This window comes from Camelina sativa, chromosome 7 (genome assembly GCF_000633955.1).
Source record: "Camelina sativa cultivar DH55 chromosome 7, Cs, whole genome shotgun sequence".
Taxonomy (NCBI): Eukaryota; Viridiplantae; Streptophyta; class Magnoliopsida; order Brassicales; family Brassicaceae; genus Camelina; species Camelina sativa.
In genome coordinates this window covers 27,593,736-27,610,860 of record NC_025691.1, presented here as the reverse complement: position 1 = coordinate 27,610,860, position 17,125 = coordinate 27,593,736, and the positions used below count along the sequence as shown (strand labels likewise).

The following is a 17,125-nucleotide window of genomic DNA, read 5'->3' as shown; positions in this document are numbered from 1 at the left end:
TGAATTTATTATAGTTAGTATTCTCTCTTTATTAAATGGTTTATATTGTAAACATGTCAGAGGAAAAACATAGGTGGAGGTATGAAGGAAAATCAGAAGTGTAAGCTGATGGATATTAGCGGAAAGAAGCGGATTGTTGCTGAGGGACATGTTCATAAAACTGACCCGGATCATAAGGTCCACTCTGTTACATTGGGTCCTAATGCTGCTAGTGTTTGGATTGAAAAAGTGAAGGTAGATGATGCAGCAGTCTGGAAGACATCAGATGAGATCGAGTTTATGAGAGATGCACTTGGTTCACCTATCGCTTGGCCAACTGATAAATTGGTTGTCTATTGACTGGTAGAAACTGAGGTAAGTGTTAGAAATTGATGATTGTGAGTTGAGTATACATGTTATGCAGATGTTATTACAAAACTAATGATGAAAGAAAATTTCTTTGCAGGGAGTGAAGTAACTTTGGTCCAGCTAGTCTAACTAGCTACTTTTGTTTAGTTTAAGAATGTGTTAAAGAACTATGTGTTTTGGATTCAAACTTATGTTTTATGCTATATTGGTTTCAGACTTATGTTGCTTCTTTTGGATTCAGACTTATGTTGCTTCTTTTGGATTCAGACATGTTTTATGGTTTCAGACTTATGTTAGATGGTATTTTGGATTGAGACTTGTGCAGTGAAGGATTTATATTTTATTAATTATATTATGCAAATTATAATAATAGATAGCTATATTAAAATACATATAACAGCAGAAAAAAACGTTATCTTCATATATTATAGCGCTAAACATTAGCTCTCAAAAACTATATTACAACATATTCGTAGCTATTAATAAATTAAGTATGGCAAAATCCATAAGCTATCGTATCAACATATATTATAGCACTACAGATGACTTGTTAAATAATAAAATTGAGAAAGCGATTAGGATATATTTGCAAAAGAAAAAATGAGATGATAAGATATATCACAGCATAAAATCTTTGCCATTATATGGAGATCTTTCGTAGCACATCGTAAGAGCTATTAAAAAAAACATTACCCAAAAATATATTGCTATAGTATAATAATTAAAAACATACAGAAAACGTTATGTTATCTACATATATCATTGCATTAGAAATGTGCTATCGTAGGGGTGACCTCTACCACAGCTCCGGAGGACACAACAGTTACTAAAACGCTATTAATAACATATTATAGTGAAAATCCCGTGCTATAAATGTTCATTTTTCTTGTAGTGGCACTAGGCTCAGCTCAACAATCTCAATCCGACACAGTCACACAGGGTATATTCCAATCAAGTCACGCAAGTCAAACAATTCAATAGGATAGTTGTCTAAGTCGTTTAGACCAACCAAGACAAGCAATTAACGAGAATAAATAAACCACGGGTCAAGAGAATCGACCTAAGGTGTTAAATCTCTCGATTCCTATGCCCAAATCTGATCCCCGCTTCTATACGGACAGATCAACACTGTTAACAACCGATGTATACCCCATATACTATCGACGAATCAAGGTGGAAGGATACTTACCATTCCTTTCTCGACTTAGACTTAGGATCTCTTGGTTTAAGCTTCGATGGAAACTCTTCCTCTTTCTCGCGGCGGCTCTTGGATGTGTATGCGAATTCAAGAGAATTTCTAAGGGTTTCTATCTCTTATACATGGGTGACCAATTCACCTCGAGTTTCCTCAAAACGATAAGCCTTATCGTCCCCTAACTTCCCTTATTTTTCGCATTTATCCTTATCCGATCAATTTTGCCTTTTCCGCGAGTTTCCATTTCTCTCGGGTTTCCTTTCCCGTGAGTCGGCTTAAATCTCTGCAAGATTACTGAGTTCCCGGGCCATTCATCGGCCCATAGTCTAATCGATCCATCCTTGTCCATCGGCCTGATCCATCGTTCACCGATGCAACCATTTCCGGATAGTCCTACTTCATTATCACTCTCACTATCACTATCACTATCACTAGGACTTTCACTATAATGACCCTCACCACCGGGTAAAATTTAAAATAAAAACCCATGACCAAAGGACCTGGAAAGGACTTGAAAAGAAGGCAAGGAATGAAGGTAGAAGAATCGCCGAAGAAATGTCCGAGAGAATATTAACGGATCGAGAGATGGCCGATGGTACCGTACCACGTACCGCGTACCATGGACTGTACCATGTACCTCAAGTCCATCTGTGACCCTACCATGATCCGACTGTTGACCGTACATCGTCCGTTGACCGGACCGTTGACCCGTACGCCGTACCGTTGACTTCGAAGCAGAACTGCGACCTGGAATTTTTGGACGTCTGTGAGGAGCGTGCGAAGGAGGAGATTCATCTTCCCTTGATGGCCAATGAAATTTCATGAAAGAATGTTGGAGACACAATCATTACTTTTCTTAAAAAGTAACCAATGAGAATTCATGCAAAGGAGGATGTGAGACAAAGGAGAGAAGAGGACATTCTATAGCCAAGTATTGTGTGTTTCCACCAAGTATTTTTGTGGCAAAGAGGAGAACACTTGCTCACCAAGTTTTCAAGAAGATTGTTCACGAAGTTTTCGAGAAAACTTGCTCACCAAGTTTTCGCCAAAGGAGTGGAGGAGAAGCTAGAGACTTGCTTGCCATGATTGGTTGTTGAAACCGCCTAAACTCACACCTTTCCACTATAAATAGAGAGCCTTAGGAGCCATTTCGTTTTCATCCCACCCTTAGACGAAAGTTAGAGAGAGTTAGAGAAAAAGAGAGAAAGTTAGAGTTAGAGAGAGTTCTTTCCTTAGAGTTTTTCTCTCCCGCGAGTTGTTAGCCGCGTCCGCCTAGGTCATTAGCTGTGTGCCGCCGTAGGAGCTGTTCGCGTCTAGTGCTTGCCAGTTAGGACTAGAAGTCTGTTAGAGTCGATTTTTCCAGCCAAGTCTAGGTGAGTCTCGAAGCATGTATTATGGTACATGATAGGTGGGGTTTTAGTTGATTTTTGCTTAGGATTTTTGTGTTAAATCTAGGCATTATTGGGTAGATTCGTTTCTTTTCTTCTAGATTGAATTCTAGTTAGTTAAGTCTCGTTTATTGCTTCCTTGCATGTTAGAGTGAGGTTGCGTCTAGCTCTTAGTTTCTAGATTTCATTCTAGTTTCTTAAGTTGCTTGTTTGTATTGCAGGATTGCTTGTGTGCTTTGCATGTTAGTATTTAGCGCTTAGTCTCTAGATTACCTCTAGTTTCTTAAGTTGCATGTTAATACTAGTAGGTTTGCATGTTTAGCGCTTAGTCTCTAGATATTCCTCTAGTTTCTTAGGCTTGCATGTTAGTTGTTGCATGATTGCTTGTATGCTTTGCATGTTAGTATTTAGCGCTTAGTCTCTAGATTACCTCTAGTTTCTTAAGTTGCATGTTAATACTAGTAGGTTTGCATGTTTAGCGCTTAGTGATATATCATGGTTTTTAGGTATTTTTAGCCATGATATAAGTCTTATTTATAGAGTCTTTTTTTGTATTTTTAGAGTCTTTTGAGTCTTTATAGGATTTAGCATGGATGGGAGCAAAATTGAGCTAAGTAGGAGGATTTGGAGCATAATCAAGCATTGAGGTTGAGCTACGAAGTTGGGAGACCAGTTCAAGAGTAAGCATCAATCGATGCGTCATATGTGTCGATCGATGCAGTGTCCACAAGACAAATCGAAAGTTTTCCCACAAGTTTTGAAGATTTACAAAACCGCCCCAAAGTTTTTCCATATTTGCATTATTAGTCACTGGACGTGTTTTAGGAATATATATAGGATTTTTATGGTCATTGTTTAGACCTAAGCTTTATTTTTCCTGCAACTTTTGAGAGAAAACCCTGAGAGATTTTAGAGAGCTTTTGGAGAGAAGAATCAAGAATCCTTCAGAGAAGATTCAGAACTCATTTTCTTCTTCTTTAATCTCTTAATGCTATCTATTTTATTCATGATTTGTGTTCTTGCAATTATGTCTGAGTAGATCTGCTTGTTAGGTTTAGGGTTTCTCATTAGGGATTTCATGGATTGTTAAATTGATTAATTGTTTGGATTCATTATCTTTCTTATTCTTCACCATAGGTTGTTCTTCATATTAATCCTTGATTGGTCATCTAGAATTAATAATTTAGGAAAATAAATTGATATGAGAATATAATTGGTTTTTCTTACAAAAACCTTTGGTGAGCAAAATTACTTTTTGCAAAGAGATTTGAATTAGTGATTTTGTGAACTATTCTAAACTTGATTTTATTGCTGGTTTTAAAACTTAGATAATATTTGCAGTGAGAACTGATTTATTTTACAATTGTGTTTAAAGTTCAAGAACGGTGCTTAATTATTGAATCCTGCTTGTTTAATTAATTGATCTGATTTTCCATGATTTCCTGAGAATTTCCCTAGGCCTAGCGTTTAATCCTTCTGAATTTACAACTATTTTATTTTCTGTTTTTGTATTGCTATTTAAATTACAATTTTGGTTTAGCATAATCAAAAGATTATTAAATCTATTGTGTGATCTAGAGTCCTTGTGGATACTATCCATAAGTACTACAATTGATCTCTTAATTTGAGTGAGTAGCTCTAGGGTAAATTTGAGCATATCAAATTTTGGCGCCGTTGCCGGGGACTCTTTTGATTCACCATTAGATTAAAGTCTTTGATTTTGTCTAGATTTTTATTTTTCTATTTTACACGCTTTTGTTTCTTTTCTCTTGTGTGTTTCAGGTACATGCCTAAGCCTAACACCAGGAAAAATCCGACTGGTCCAATTGTTAAGCTTACAAACCAAGAGTTAGGACAACTAGAGCGTGAAAACACAAAAGCAGCCAAATCAGCAAGGATGGTCAACACAATCATATTGAGACCTGATGAGGCTGGAGTTTTGAGGGATCAAGAGGGTCATGTGCGCAACGAGCAAGGCCAGAAACTTGATGCTGAAGGACAAGTTATTCAGGAAGAACTCGTCGTGGCTGAGGATGATGCACGTGGCATCGAGCGACGCAACGACGACATCGATCGACACAATTAGGAAGGCATCAACCAACGCAACCTTGGCGTCGATCGATGCAATGCCAGAGCCGATGCGGAGAATGTTCAGAGGCGACAAGACGACAATGGAGAGCTTATCAAGACTCTTGCGGACTTCAACAGACCAGACTTGTTCTATGAGAACCGCTCCGCAATTGTCCCTCCTCCATTCCCCAAGAATGATTTTGAGCTGAAGCCTGCTTACTTCGCTCTTGTTGGACAAAGACCATTCCAAAACTTGTCGCATGAGAAGCCTCTAGACCACATTGAGCATTTGGAGGATATAGTCACAAGCATCAAAGCTAATGGAGTTACAAAGGACTATCTCTACTGCAAGCTTTTCCCCTACTCTCTTGCTGGGGAAGCTTCTCATTGGCTACGACAACTCAAACCACGATCTCTGACAACCTGGCATGACATCAAGGTAGCATTCTTGAACTACTTCTATGATGATGCGATGTCTGATGAGCTGAGGATTAAGCTCTCCGCCTTTAGACAAGGACCATCTGAATCTTACAAAGCTGCTTGGGTAAGGTTCAAAGCATACCAGAGAGATTGTCCGCATCATGGGTTCTCAGAGATGCAACTGATTAGTATTTTCTTCAGCGGGATTGACTGGGGGTATCAAATGGCTTTGGATGCTGCTAGTGATGGGAACTTCAAGACAAGGTACCCAGATGAGGCTGAAAAGTTGATAGAATGGCTATCATCAAGCAACAGTACCAAGAATGCAGACTTAGAGCGGAGAAGAGCACATGAAGGCAATGGTTCAAATCAGTTTGCTGCGGTGAATGCTAAGCTGGAACAGCCCACAATCTTCTTGTGGGAAAGACGTCTGTTCATTTTGCTGAAGATGTTGAGACTTTTGAGCCAAAGCCAGAAATTAAAGAAGATGTCAACAATGTGTATGGAACTGGGTATCAAAATCAGAGATTTGATCAGAAGAATTCATTCTCAGGAAATCCAAACAGCAACTTCACTAGGACCTATGGATCTTCTTCTTACCAACCCCTCCCTCCACCCAATTCAGAGAGCAAGATGGAATCAATGATTGAGCAGATTCTTCAAGGTCAACAGAAGTTAACAATAGACTTCAATGGAAAGATTGATTCTGTTTACACTGAGCTGATTGGGAAGTTTGATGCATTAAACACTCATGTCAAGAAGCTAGAAAATCAAGTAATTCAGAATGTTGGGTCTGTTAAAAGACAAGAAGAACTTCTTTCTCGAAGAACGGAGACGGATCCAAGGCATGCTTGCAATGCAATTCTTGTGAATGAAGGAGAAAACCATGATACGATGAAAGTAAAACCAGCATCGACCGATACACATCAGCATCGATCGATGCAACTACCATCTAGCGTCGATCGATGCACCACCATTATCGATCGACACTCCCCATGACCAGCTCTAGTTTCTCCTCAAGTTCAACCATCTGATATGTGAAGCGGATGGTCACCAATGGTTTGAGTCCTGAGGAAGGAGCTTTGCTAACCAAGGATGTCAGCTCAATTCTGTTGAATCAGCCTCCAAAGAGGAAGAAGGAGAGGAAGAAAGAAGTTGTTGTATCTAAGGAAGTAAGTGCACTGATTCAAAGTAGGATTCCAGAGAAGTTACCAGATCCTGGAAGCTTTGTACTTGATTGCTCTATCTCTTCAGCACGGTTTGCTCACTCTCTTTGCGATCTCGGTTCTAGTATAAACTTGATGCCACATTCTGTTGTTGTAAGACTTGGGATGACAGATTTCAAGCCAACTATGATCTCTCTTATCTTAGTTGATCGATCCAGAAGGATTCCTGAAGGTGTCTTAGAAGATATTCTGATTCAGATTAGGGATTGCATGATTCCCGCTGACTTTGTGGTGCTGAAATATGACAAAGAGCCTAATGATCCACTTATCTTAGGACGCTCATTCTTGGCTACAGCTGGTGTCATCATTGATGTTAAGAAGGGACAAATAGCCTTGAATGTAGAAGATTTGGTTATGAACTTTGATATGGACAAGCTGAGAAGGGTTCCCACTATTGATGGTCAGACATTTTCTGTGGAGGTTGTTTCTGATGACAATCCGATCATAGAGCTTCATGGAGACATTACTGCTGGGTATGTCAAAGAATTGGAGATTGTTGAGAAAGTGAGTAAGCAAGCTGTTAAGCTTGAGGATTGGAGTGGAGATCATCTCATCAGTACTAGAGACCACAATGAGGTTCTTATCCATGACAAGTCGCTGGTAGATGATGTTTTTGTAATGGAAACACGGATTGCTGAGGAAAGTTGCAGAACTGTTGAAGAGACACGAGTTGCAGACACATCATCGATCGATGCAGCTGTAGCATCGATCGACGCACCTCCACGAGAACGTCCAAACTTGTCCAAAGCCAAAGATTCTCGAGTTGATTCCTTAGCTGCAAATCCTACACCAGTTGAACAGTTGAAATCTCACCATTCCAAAGTCCAGAATCAACAGGTAAAGCCAAGGTATGTATCTCCTTCACCCAAACCTTCTCCTATCATCAATAAGAATTTCAAAGGTACAAAAGCTGTTTTGTAGTTAACCAAGCCACAAGATTATCGTAGAGCGCTTGTTTCTTCTGTTGATGATTTTGCATGACTTAAAAGAAAGCCACCTATACCTAAATCCCGCCCTTCTCATGTTCTTCATATACTTGGCAGATCTCATGCACCTAATGCCTACACACCCCCTTGGATGAAGAGGACATTCACTCGGAAGCATTCATTGCCTTGTTCCGATCCACCGGATGCCTGAGATCCAACACAGTCAAGCTAATGACTGAAAACAAGCGCTTAGTGGGAGGCAACCCACTCCTAGGTTTTTCTTTTCCACTTTGAGTCATTTTTATTCTTGCTTTGAGTCAATTTGAATTTGTATTTAATTATGAACTTCTATCTATCATGTTGCGTTTAATCTTGTGTTCGAGTGATTCTTAGCAGTGCTAACATCCAGGAGTGAGAGAAACACAAATTAATCGCAGCTAACTCAGGAGTAATGTTTGAACTCTCTGCATATGCAGAGTGCATCGACCGACACACCATCATCATCGGTCGACACAGAACATCCGGTTTGGTAACACGATTTTGTTCACAATTTCAATACTTATTCGTTTTTGTTTATTTTTCTTCGCCAATCTCTTACTTGATAACACTGGAGACAATGTTGTTTAAGTCTGGGGAGGCAGTTACTAACTACGTTTTCGTTTTTGAGCGGCAAAAAAAAAATGGTTTTACTGAGTCAAAATTGTGTTGGGAACTATGATTTTTCTTTTTAGTGTATTGCCTTGGTTGATTAATGCTGCAGATTGAATCCAGAATCCGACTAATAAAAAATCCAATGGCTGACCAGTAAACCAGTGACATCCGAATTTCCAACAGAATCCATAAAAGCCTGAGGTAATTTCTGCGCTTTTCTTTTTACCTCATCAAAGAGATTAATGTTCATAGAGTTTGACTCCTTATTCATACCTGACAAGTAAGATTCCAGAAAAGATAAAATGGTACTCCTCTCACTTATTAAAGTTTGAAATATTTTTCCTGAGAGCTTTGTTAAAAACAAAAGAGTGAATAAAAGATGAAATGATTTTGATCAGTTTAGAGAGGTAGGTAAATTACCTGTGACCTCATTATTCTACTCTTGAGTCAAATGATCACACAAAGCTTGGAAGCGAGGGGTAGGTAAATTACCGATGACCCCATTATTCACCTACAACCTTGAGAAAAAAAAAAGAGAATAGTAAAAAAAACATAGCAAAGCTCTAAGGAAGATAAAATAGAATAAGTCTGGGGGAGAGAAAGAGTACCACATGTTGTAAAATATATATCTTGCTTGTTATGGTATTGTACGGGAATGAGTCTAGAAGGTTCTTGACGTTGATCAAATTGATGAGACCCACCAATGAAGGCTTAATGGAGGAAGTAGTGGAATTTGGTTTGAATTTGGGAAGCTATGAAAGTCAACGGAGAAGTACATGGTGGTTCGATTTGGATTTATCTGCTAAGCATATGGATTATGGTTTGGATGATCATGGCAATACTTTAAAAAGAAAAAGAGTTTCTGCGTTTTCAAACCTCTTTCACAGGTGATGCTGCTGTTTTGCTTGAGGACAAGCAAATGCTAAGTCTGGGGGAATTGATATATCATGGTTTTAGGTGTTTTTAGCCATGATATAAGTCTTATTTATATAGTTTTTTTTTGTATTTTTAGAGTCTTTTGAATCTTTATAGGATTTAGCATGGATGGGAACATAATTGAGCTAAATAGGAGGATGTGGAGCATAATCAAGCATTGAGGCTGAGCTACGAAGTTGGGAGACCAGTTCAAGAGTAAGCATCGATCGATGCTTCATATGTGTCGATCGATGCAGTGTCCACAAAACAAATCGGAAGTTTTCCCACAAGTTTTGAAGATTTACAGAACCGCCCCAAAGTTTTCCATATTTGCATAATTAGTCCCTGGACATGTTTTAGGAATATATATAAGATTTTTATGGTCATTGTTTAGACCTAAGCTTTATTTTTCTTGCAACTTTTGAGATAAAACCCTGAGAGATTTTTAGAGAGCTTTTGGAGAGAAGAATCAAGACTCCTTCAAAGAAGATTCAGAACTCCTTTTCTTCTTCTTTAATCTCTTAATGCTATCTATTTTATTCATGATTTGTGTTCTTGCAATTATGTCTGAGTAGATCTGCTTGTTAGGTTTAGGGTTTCTCATTAGGGATTTCATGGATTGTTAGATTGATTAATTGTTTGGATTCATTATCTTTCTTGTTCTTCAGCATAGGTTGTTCTTCATATTAATCCTTGATTGGTCATCTAGAATTAATAACTTAGGAAAATAAATTGATATGAGAATATAATTGATTTTCCTGACAAAAATCTTTGGTGAGCCAAGTTACTTTTTGCAAAGAGATTTGAATTAGTGATTTGTGAACTTATCTAAACTTGTTTTTATTGCTGGTTTTTAACTTGAATTTTGCAAAGAGATTTGGATTTTTGGGTTTTAAAACTTAGATAATATTTGCAGTGAGAACTGATTTATTTTACAATTGTGTTTAGAGTTCAAGAACGGTGCTTAATTATTGAATCCTGCTTGTTTAATTAATTGATCTGATTTTCCATGATTTCCTGAGAATTTCTCTAGGCCTAGCGTTTAATCCTTCTGAATTTACAACTATTTTATTTTCTGTTTTTGTATTGCTATTTAAATTACAATTTTGGTTTAGCATAATCAAAAGATTATTAAATTTATTGTGTGATCTAGAGTCCTTGTGGATACGATCCCTAAGTACTACAATTGATCTCTTAATTTGAGAGAGTAGCTCTAGAGTAAATTTGAGCATATCACTTAGTATCTAGATATTCCTCTAGTTTCTTAGGATTGCATGTTAGTTGTTGCATGATTGCTTGTGTGCTTTGCATGTTAGTATTTAGCGCTTAGTCTCTAGATTACCTCTAGTTTCTTAAGTTGCATGTTAATACTAGTAGGTTTGCATGTTTAGCGCTTAGTCTCTAGATATTCCTCTAGTTTCTTAGGATTGCATGTTAGTTGTTGCATGATTGCTTGTGTGCTTTGCATGTTAGTATTTAGCGCTTAGTCTCTAGATTACCTCTAGTTTCTTAAGTTGCATGTTAATACTAGTAGGTTTGCATGTTTAGCGCTTAGTCTCTAGATATTCCTCTAGTTTCTTAGGATTGCATGTTAGTTGTTGCATGATTGCTTGTGTGCTTTGCATGTTAGTATTTAGCGCTTAGTCTCTAGATTACCTCTAGTTTCTTAAGTTGCATGTTAATACTAGTAGGTTTGCATGTTTAGCGCTTAGTCTCTAGATATTCCTCTAGTTTCTTAGGATTGCATGTTAGTTGTTGCATGATTGCTTGTGTGCTTTGCATGTTAGTATTTAGCGCTTAGTCTCTAGATTACCTCTAGTTTCTTAAGTTGCATGTTAATACTAGTAGGTTTGCATGTTTAGCGCTTAGTCTCTAGATATTCCTCTAGTTTCTTAGGATTGCATGTTAGTTGTTGCATGATTGCTTGTGTGCTTTGCATGTTAGTATTTAGCGCTTAGTCTCTAGATTACCTCTAGTTTCTTAAGTTGCATGTTAATACTAGTAGGTTTGCATGTTTAGCGCTTAGTCTCTAGATATTCCTCTAGTCTCTTAGGCTTGCATGTAGTGTAGCATAGTTGCTTTTCACTTGATTTTCTTGTTTGAATTTCTTGTTCAGTTGCACTTGCTAAGAGGTTAGTCTCAGACTAGATCGTGCGCAAGGTGAAATGCCCGTACACAGGTTCTAGTGCCAAAGAGCTTAAAACTGGTAAGGATACTTGTAAATTATGAGCTTAAAAACAATAAAAACTCAAGGTATCAATTGTTATAGGTCTTAATGCATGTATTCGCGAGAAATTCCGGCTAGCGTAGTAAGACTTGGTATGGCTGTCCTCATGACTTCCGTACAGCATACAACCGCGTTCATGTAACCCATGTCATGAGTTGTAGGGTCTGGGGACGAAGAGCTCGGAAGTTACTGGGCTCGCTACCCTAGCTGCAGCTGTCTACACGACGGTGTAGCTTGAGTGAAGTTCCGGTTGCGTGCCTTTGTGGCTGCAGCGCGGGTGTTCACAGGACGATTGAGGAGAGGAAGCATACCGGACCCATAACTAAAACTTGTTTAAAAAGACATTTAATTTTTCTTTTATTCAAGTTTATTGAAGTTGTTGTTATTGCTTGCTTGCTTGGTTAATTGCTTTATTGTTTGCTTGATTGATTGTTTGATTGCTTGCTAGATTAGTTTGCTTAGCTCACTATCTTCTGCATTGCCATCTCTGATTAGGTGTTGCATTGTTTGCATAGGCTTTCATGTTGATAGCTTCGTCTTTCATGTTGATAGCTTAGCATTGCATATTATTAGCTTAGTCTTGCATATTGTTAGCTTAGGCTTTTATGTAATTGTTTAGCTTGCTTGTTGTGTGTTGCTTGTTGGGGTTGGGGTTGGGTTTTGGTTCTTGTTAGGTTCCCAAACTCACTGAGTGATTAGCACTCAAGACTCCATATTTTGTTTTGCAGGTAACCTTAGTGAGGAAAAGCCTAAGGGGGAGCTCAGGACGTTATGCCAGCCGGTGTAGAGTTGTATTGCCTTTGCAAGCTGTTATTGTAATAATTTAAGTTAATCGTATTTTGGCCTTAGGCCTGGCGCCATTTTCGTATGAATGTTTTCTGAACTCATTTTATGAATTAGTAAAGTATGAAAGTTATTTTCTTTAAGTTGTGTGGTTTTCAAATGGTACTAGCCTTGTCCGGGCCAACACAACGCACCAGGCCGCGAGGGTTGCAAAGCCTAAGTAGTCTCGGTTGCGGGCGGAATTGTGCTACTGAGGACCGGTCGGGAAGTCTGCAGCCTCCGTCCCTCGGCTGGACCACCTCGGTGTAGTTCCCATCGTAGCGTTCTGTGGCTGTCCGTTGGCCTGCGTGGTCATAGGAAGGTTCGGGGGCGTTACATTCACTCCCACTTCACTCGGACTGTCACTTAGACTAAGTACCGAAAATCTCCCATTTCCATCCAGAAACTTACATGCCTGCATCATCTACAATGTAAGCTAAGGATCCCTTTTCTTCAGTTCAAACATTTGTTCACTACTTCGGTAGTCTCGAACTCCCTTCTTTGGTACGGAGGTTCGTACCAAATTCGTCCTGACGACGTCCCATTCGCGTACCGCTATCGAAACTTATCCGCACTGATTGTCGTACCGCTATCGGCACTTATTGGCAATGATTTCCGTACCGCTATCAGCACTGGTTGCCGTACTGCTATCGGCACCTATCGACACTGATTACCGTACCGCTATCGGCACTGGTTGCCATACCGCTATCGGCACCTTTCGGTACTGGTTGTCGTACCGCTATCGTACCATTTCATGTACCGCGTACGTACCATCTCATGTACCGCGTACGTACCATCTCACGTACCGCATACGTACCGTGTACGTACCATCTCATGTACCGCGTACGTACCATCTCCTGTACTGCGTACGTACCATGGAAATGGGTCGTTACACTATACCTCAGTGCATCATTTGATCATCCTTAGAGTGGCAGTTTCGAGCCACAAACCAAACGCAAAAATAAAACTTTGATGTTCCATGAGTGAGTGAACCAAACCCCCTTATGCCACGTCACCGTGGTTTGTGGTAGTAATAGTGCGAGTGTGATTCCAAGTGTCTTTGGTGTTGAAAGTATCCAAGTAGGCTTCTTGACATGATCTTTTTTACCTTTCTATAATACAACGTCTTCACACTCTCATTTCTGTTATGACGTTTCCAGAGTTATATATTACAAGTCAACTAGGTACTAACACGCACATAGTGCGGGATATATCGATTCAAATAAAATATTATGAATAATATTATTATTTGAGATTTAAGATTTGTTTGTGTAAAACAAAATCTGTAAATAAAATTTATTTTTTTGTTTATTCAAGTTTGCGTTTATTTTGTGTAATACGTTTCACCCGTAAACTATTTAAACGTGAAAAAAAATTTCAACGTGGTGAAAATTATAGAATGTCCCCTTTGTGATCAAACAGTCCGTCTGTCTAGGACTCGATCTTGGAAAAGGTTTTGATGTCTTTTTGTGTTTCTAAACTCAAATTCACATCTTTTATGTTTCACATTGTTATCTATATCATTATGCGATTAAATAGATAAAGCAATATTTTTTAGACTAATCGAATTAATTTAAACTAATCCTAAGTGTAAAAATGCAATGAGAAAAATGTATAAAAAGTGGTAAATAATCAAAAAGTGTAGTTCTGGTGAAAACATATAGGAAAAATGATTGTCCTAGGGTTTTAAAAAAATTTAGTAACATGAATACCATGTTAAGATTGCTGAGTCGCATATATTTAAATAGTCAGTAGAATTTTTATATAGAAGACAATGTTTTTGTTTTTCAAAAATTTGAATTGGTGAATAGATTTAAAATTGTTTGTGAAATGTTATTTATTTTTAAGATTATATTGTGATCATTAATTTTTAATACTTGAAACCGGAGAATAAGTTTTGCGTTTCAAAAATTTAAATTGGTGAATAAGTTTAAATTGTTTGTGGTATGTTATTTACTTTGATGATTATTGTGATAATTTATTCATTTATTTTTTAGAAATATAGTTGAAAGTCATCAGACTTTTTCAAAATAAGAGAATAACTTTAGCATTTCAAAAAAGAAATAAATGGTTTATAATTTTTTTGTGAAATGTAATTTACTTTTAATAATTAAATAGGTAATGTAAGTGATAATTAAATCTATTTTTAGATTTTAAAAGTTGATTAAATCTTTCATTTTTATAAACTAATAGAAAAAACATTAACTTATATATTTTAATGGCATATTTATGTAAATAGTAATGAGAAGTAAAGGCATTTATTAAAATGGTACCAGAGCTTTGTGAGCGCGAAACCTCAGCTTTTTATTGAAAGTGCTTCTCTATTAATATATAGGGGATAAAGAAAAATAATAAAGAAATATCCTTCAAAAAATCTTGCAAAAATATAATATGGGAATTTTCTTCTTAATTTTGAAATTATATTGAAACTGTTATGGATTGATGCCAAGCATTTTATTGGTTTAGAAAAAAGGAAAAAGAAGATTTTAGCACTCAAAAATATGTTTATAAGGAAAAATATCATAAGAACACATTAATGGCTGGTTTTTGTGAATCCTCAGCTTGCTTTTAAATAGATTATAACGAAGTGCCACAATAACACAAAAAACAATTATCTTATAAAAAAGTTTAGAAGAAAACTAGAAAACGTGAAAGCATGGAGAGGACACCTACACTTGTATCCCTTGTTAGCCTACTTATCATATTTGCCTCAGGTATTTTATTTTTTTATTTACACCGTTCAAGTGTCATGTTTCTTTTATTCATTTGATAAATTCTGTTACAATTATAAATTCACAGTAACTAAAATGTTCAATTGCTAAGTTTGCATGGAAAAGGGAAGAAACAAAAAACTCTTTTTATATACACCGTTCAAGTGTCATGTTTCTTTTATTCATTTGATATATTTTTCACAATTATAAATTCACAATAATTAAAATGTTCAATTGCTAAGTTTTTGCATGGAAAAGTGAATAAACAGAAAACTCTTCTTGAGATTTCTTCTAAAACACCATAGATGAATTAACGTTTTCATGGCATCGAATGAAAAATAAAAATATGTTATTATGATATTTTTTATTAAATGATTATTACTTATAATAATTATTTAAATAAACAAGATATCTACTAATTTCACGACATAAAAGCTTGGATTCAGAGTGAATTAGGTATATGATAAGGTATACATATTCTTATATTAAAGTTAAATTTAATATGGTATACATGCACAATGCTCTAGTTGTTGAACAGACAAGAGCAGATAAATGCAACGAGAGGCTAGGCCCTTGCAACGGTTGTGACCAAAGATGTAAGGCCAGATACGGGGGATCGTGTGAAAGCAAATGTGACGGTATCGTTGGAATGTTGTCGTGCACGTGCATTTACCAGTGCCACCCCCGAAAGATTTGCAATGCTGGGCTTGGCTATTGCGGTGTGAGCTGTAATAGTCAATGTTGTAATGCAAAATGCGCACAAAGATACAATGGTGGAGGTGGATTTTGTAACAACGTTGCTGGCTTTAGTGTGTGCCAATGCCAGTACCCTTGCTGAAAACAAGACTACAAATTTGGTAAAACCATAAGATGTTTTTTTTTTTTTTTTGTAACCGTAACATCAAAAATATGGTAATAAATTTCCTTTTCGTAAAACAATATTTTTAGTTCCATATAAGTACTCATCCAATACCCATGTGACCATGGTATGAAATTATATGATACAGCGTAAATTTGCACTTCTCGAGGTTCCAGAATGTTCACTTTAGTTAATTAGGTTTTTCATTAGTTTTTTTCATTATTATATTTGAGCGTAACTTTGGTTTTTTCAAAATCATAACTCTATAAAATATAGAAAATTTTACTTATGTGATTGGGTTTATTCGAATGATTGTTTTTGTAGGAAACAGTTTTTTTTATTAAGATTGTAAAATAAGCAATTCACTTACGTAATTAACATATAATAGATTTTTTAATTTAGGTTTAATAGTTAACTAATTATATAGCAATCAATGCATTGTCGAAAGAAAAAAAAGCAATCAATGCATTATTATATATATATATATATATATAATTTTACTAAATATAGAATGTGTTTGTAATTATATAGCATTATAAACTATTTAATAGAATCGAACAAATTTTTTAAAAAACACATTTGAAATTTTTTAATTGTTTGGTCAATGCCGAATCATATACCGAAATAAAATGGTCTTTCTGTTGACAATAGGCGTGAACATAAAAACCGTACTCGAATACCAAATCCGGAATCCGACCCGAAAAACCGGGTTTGGGTTGGGTACGAGTTTGCCTATAAAATTCTATTGGATTCTATTTTCTAATACTCGTGGGTACGGGTTAGGGTCGGGTAATACCCGGTACCCGTTTAGGTACCCATTAAACCCGAACATATAAACATATTTATAATATTTATCATTAATATAATACAATTACCCCAAAATTATGATTATAATTTTGAATATTTCATTTAGTTTTATACCTAAATATCAAAAATAATCAAAATATCTAAAATATTTTGTTATGTAAGTCAAAATTTAACTAAATTTATTTAAATTTAATTATATTTTTTCGGGTACCCGGTAGTTCGGGTGCTAATCGGATTCTAAAATTTGTAACCCAAACCCGATAGTACCCAAACCGAACCGAACCCATATATCTAAAAATACCCAATGGGTTTTATTTTTCTAGATCCGTTTACCCGAACCCGAATGGATAATATCCGAACCCGAACGGGTTACCCGAATGCCCAGCCCTAGTTGACAACATGTTATCTTATAATTGATGTATAGTCATATATTCTGTTATATTTCTTTTAGCTAGCTTTATTTTTCCAGAAAATAATCATGAAACGAGAAGAAAAAATGCTTAATCATTATCACACTATAATGGAGCATATATCTATTACTGGGGGGGGGGGGGGGGGGG

At 36.6% G+C, this 17,125-nt stretch overlaps 1 protein-coding gene across 1 annotated transcript; it reads left to right on the top strand.

Annotated features, from left to right (window-relative positions):
* Nucleotides 14,811-15,738, top strand: LOC104702907 (defensin-like protein 181). Its single transcript, XM_010418828.1, has 2 exons — nucleotides 14,811-14,902; nucleotides 15,427-15,738. The coding sequence occupies exons 1-2, from the start codon at nucleotides 14,845-14,847 to the stop codon at nucleotides 15,735-15,737; spliced, it is 369 nt and encodes a 122-aa protein (XP_010417130.1). The 5' UTR covers nucleotides 14,811-14,844; the 3' UTR covers nucleotide 15,738.

Bases quoted from the DNA above. Each gene is read 5' to 3' on its own strand.
- LOC104702907 (XM_010418828.1), top strand. From the start codon at position 14,845: ATGGAGAGGACACCTACACTTGTATCCCTTGTTAGCCTACTTATCATA. The intron at 14,903-15,426 runs GTATTTTATTTT...ACAATGCTCTAG, and splicing joins ACTTATCATATTTGCCTCAG to TTGTTGAACAGACAAGAGCA.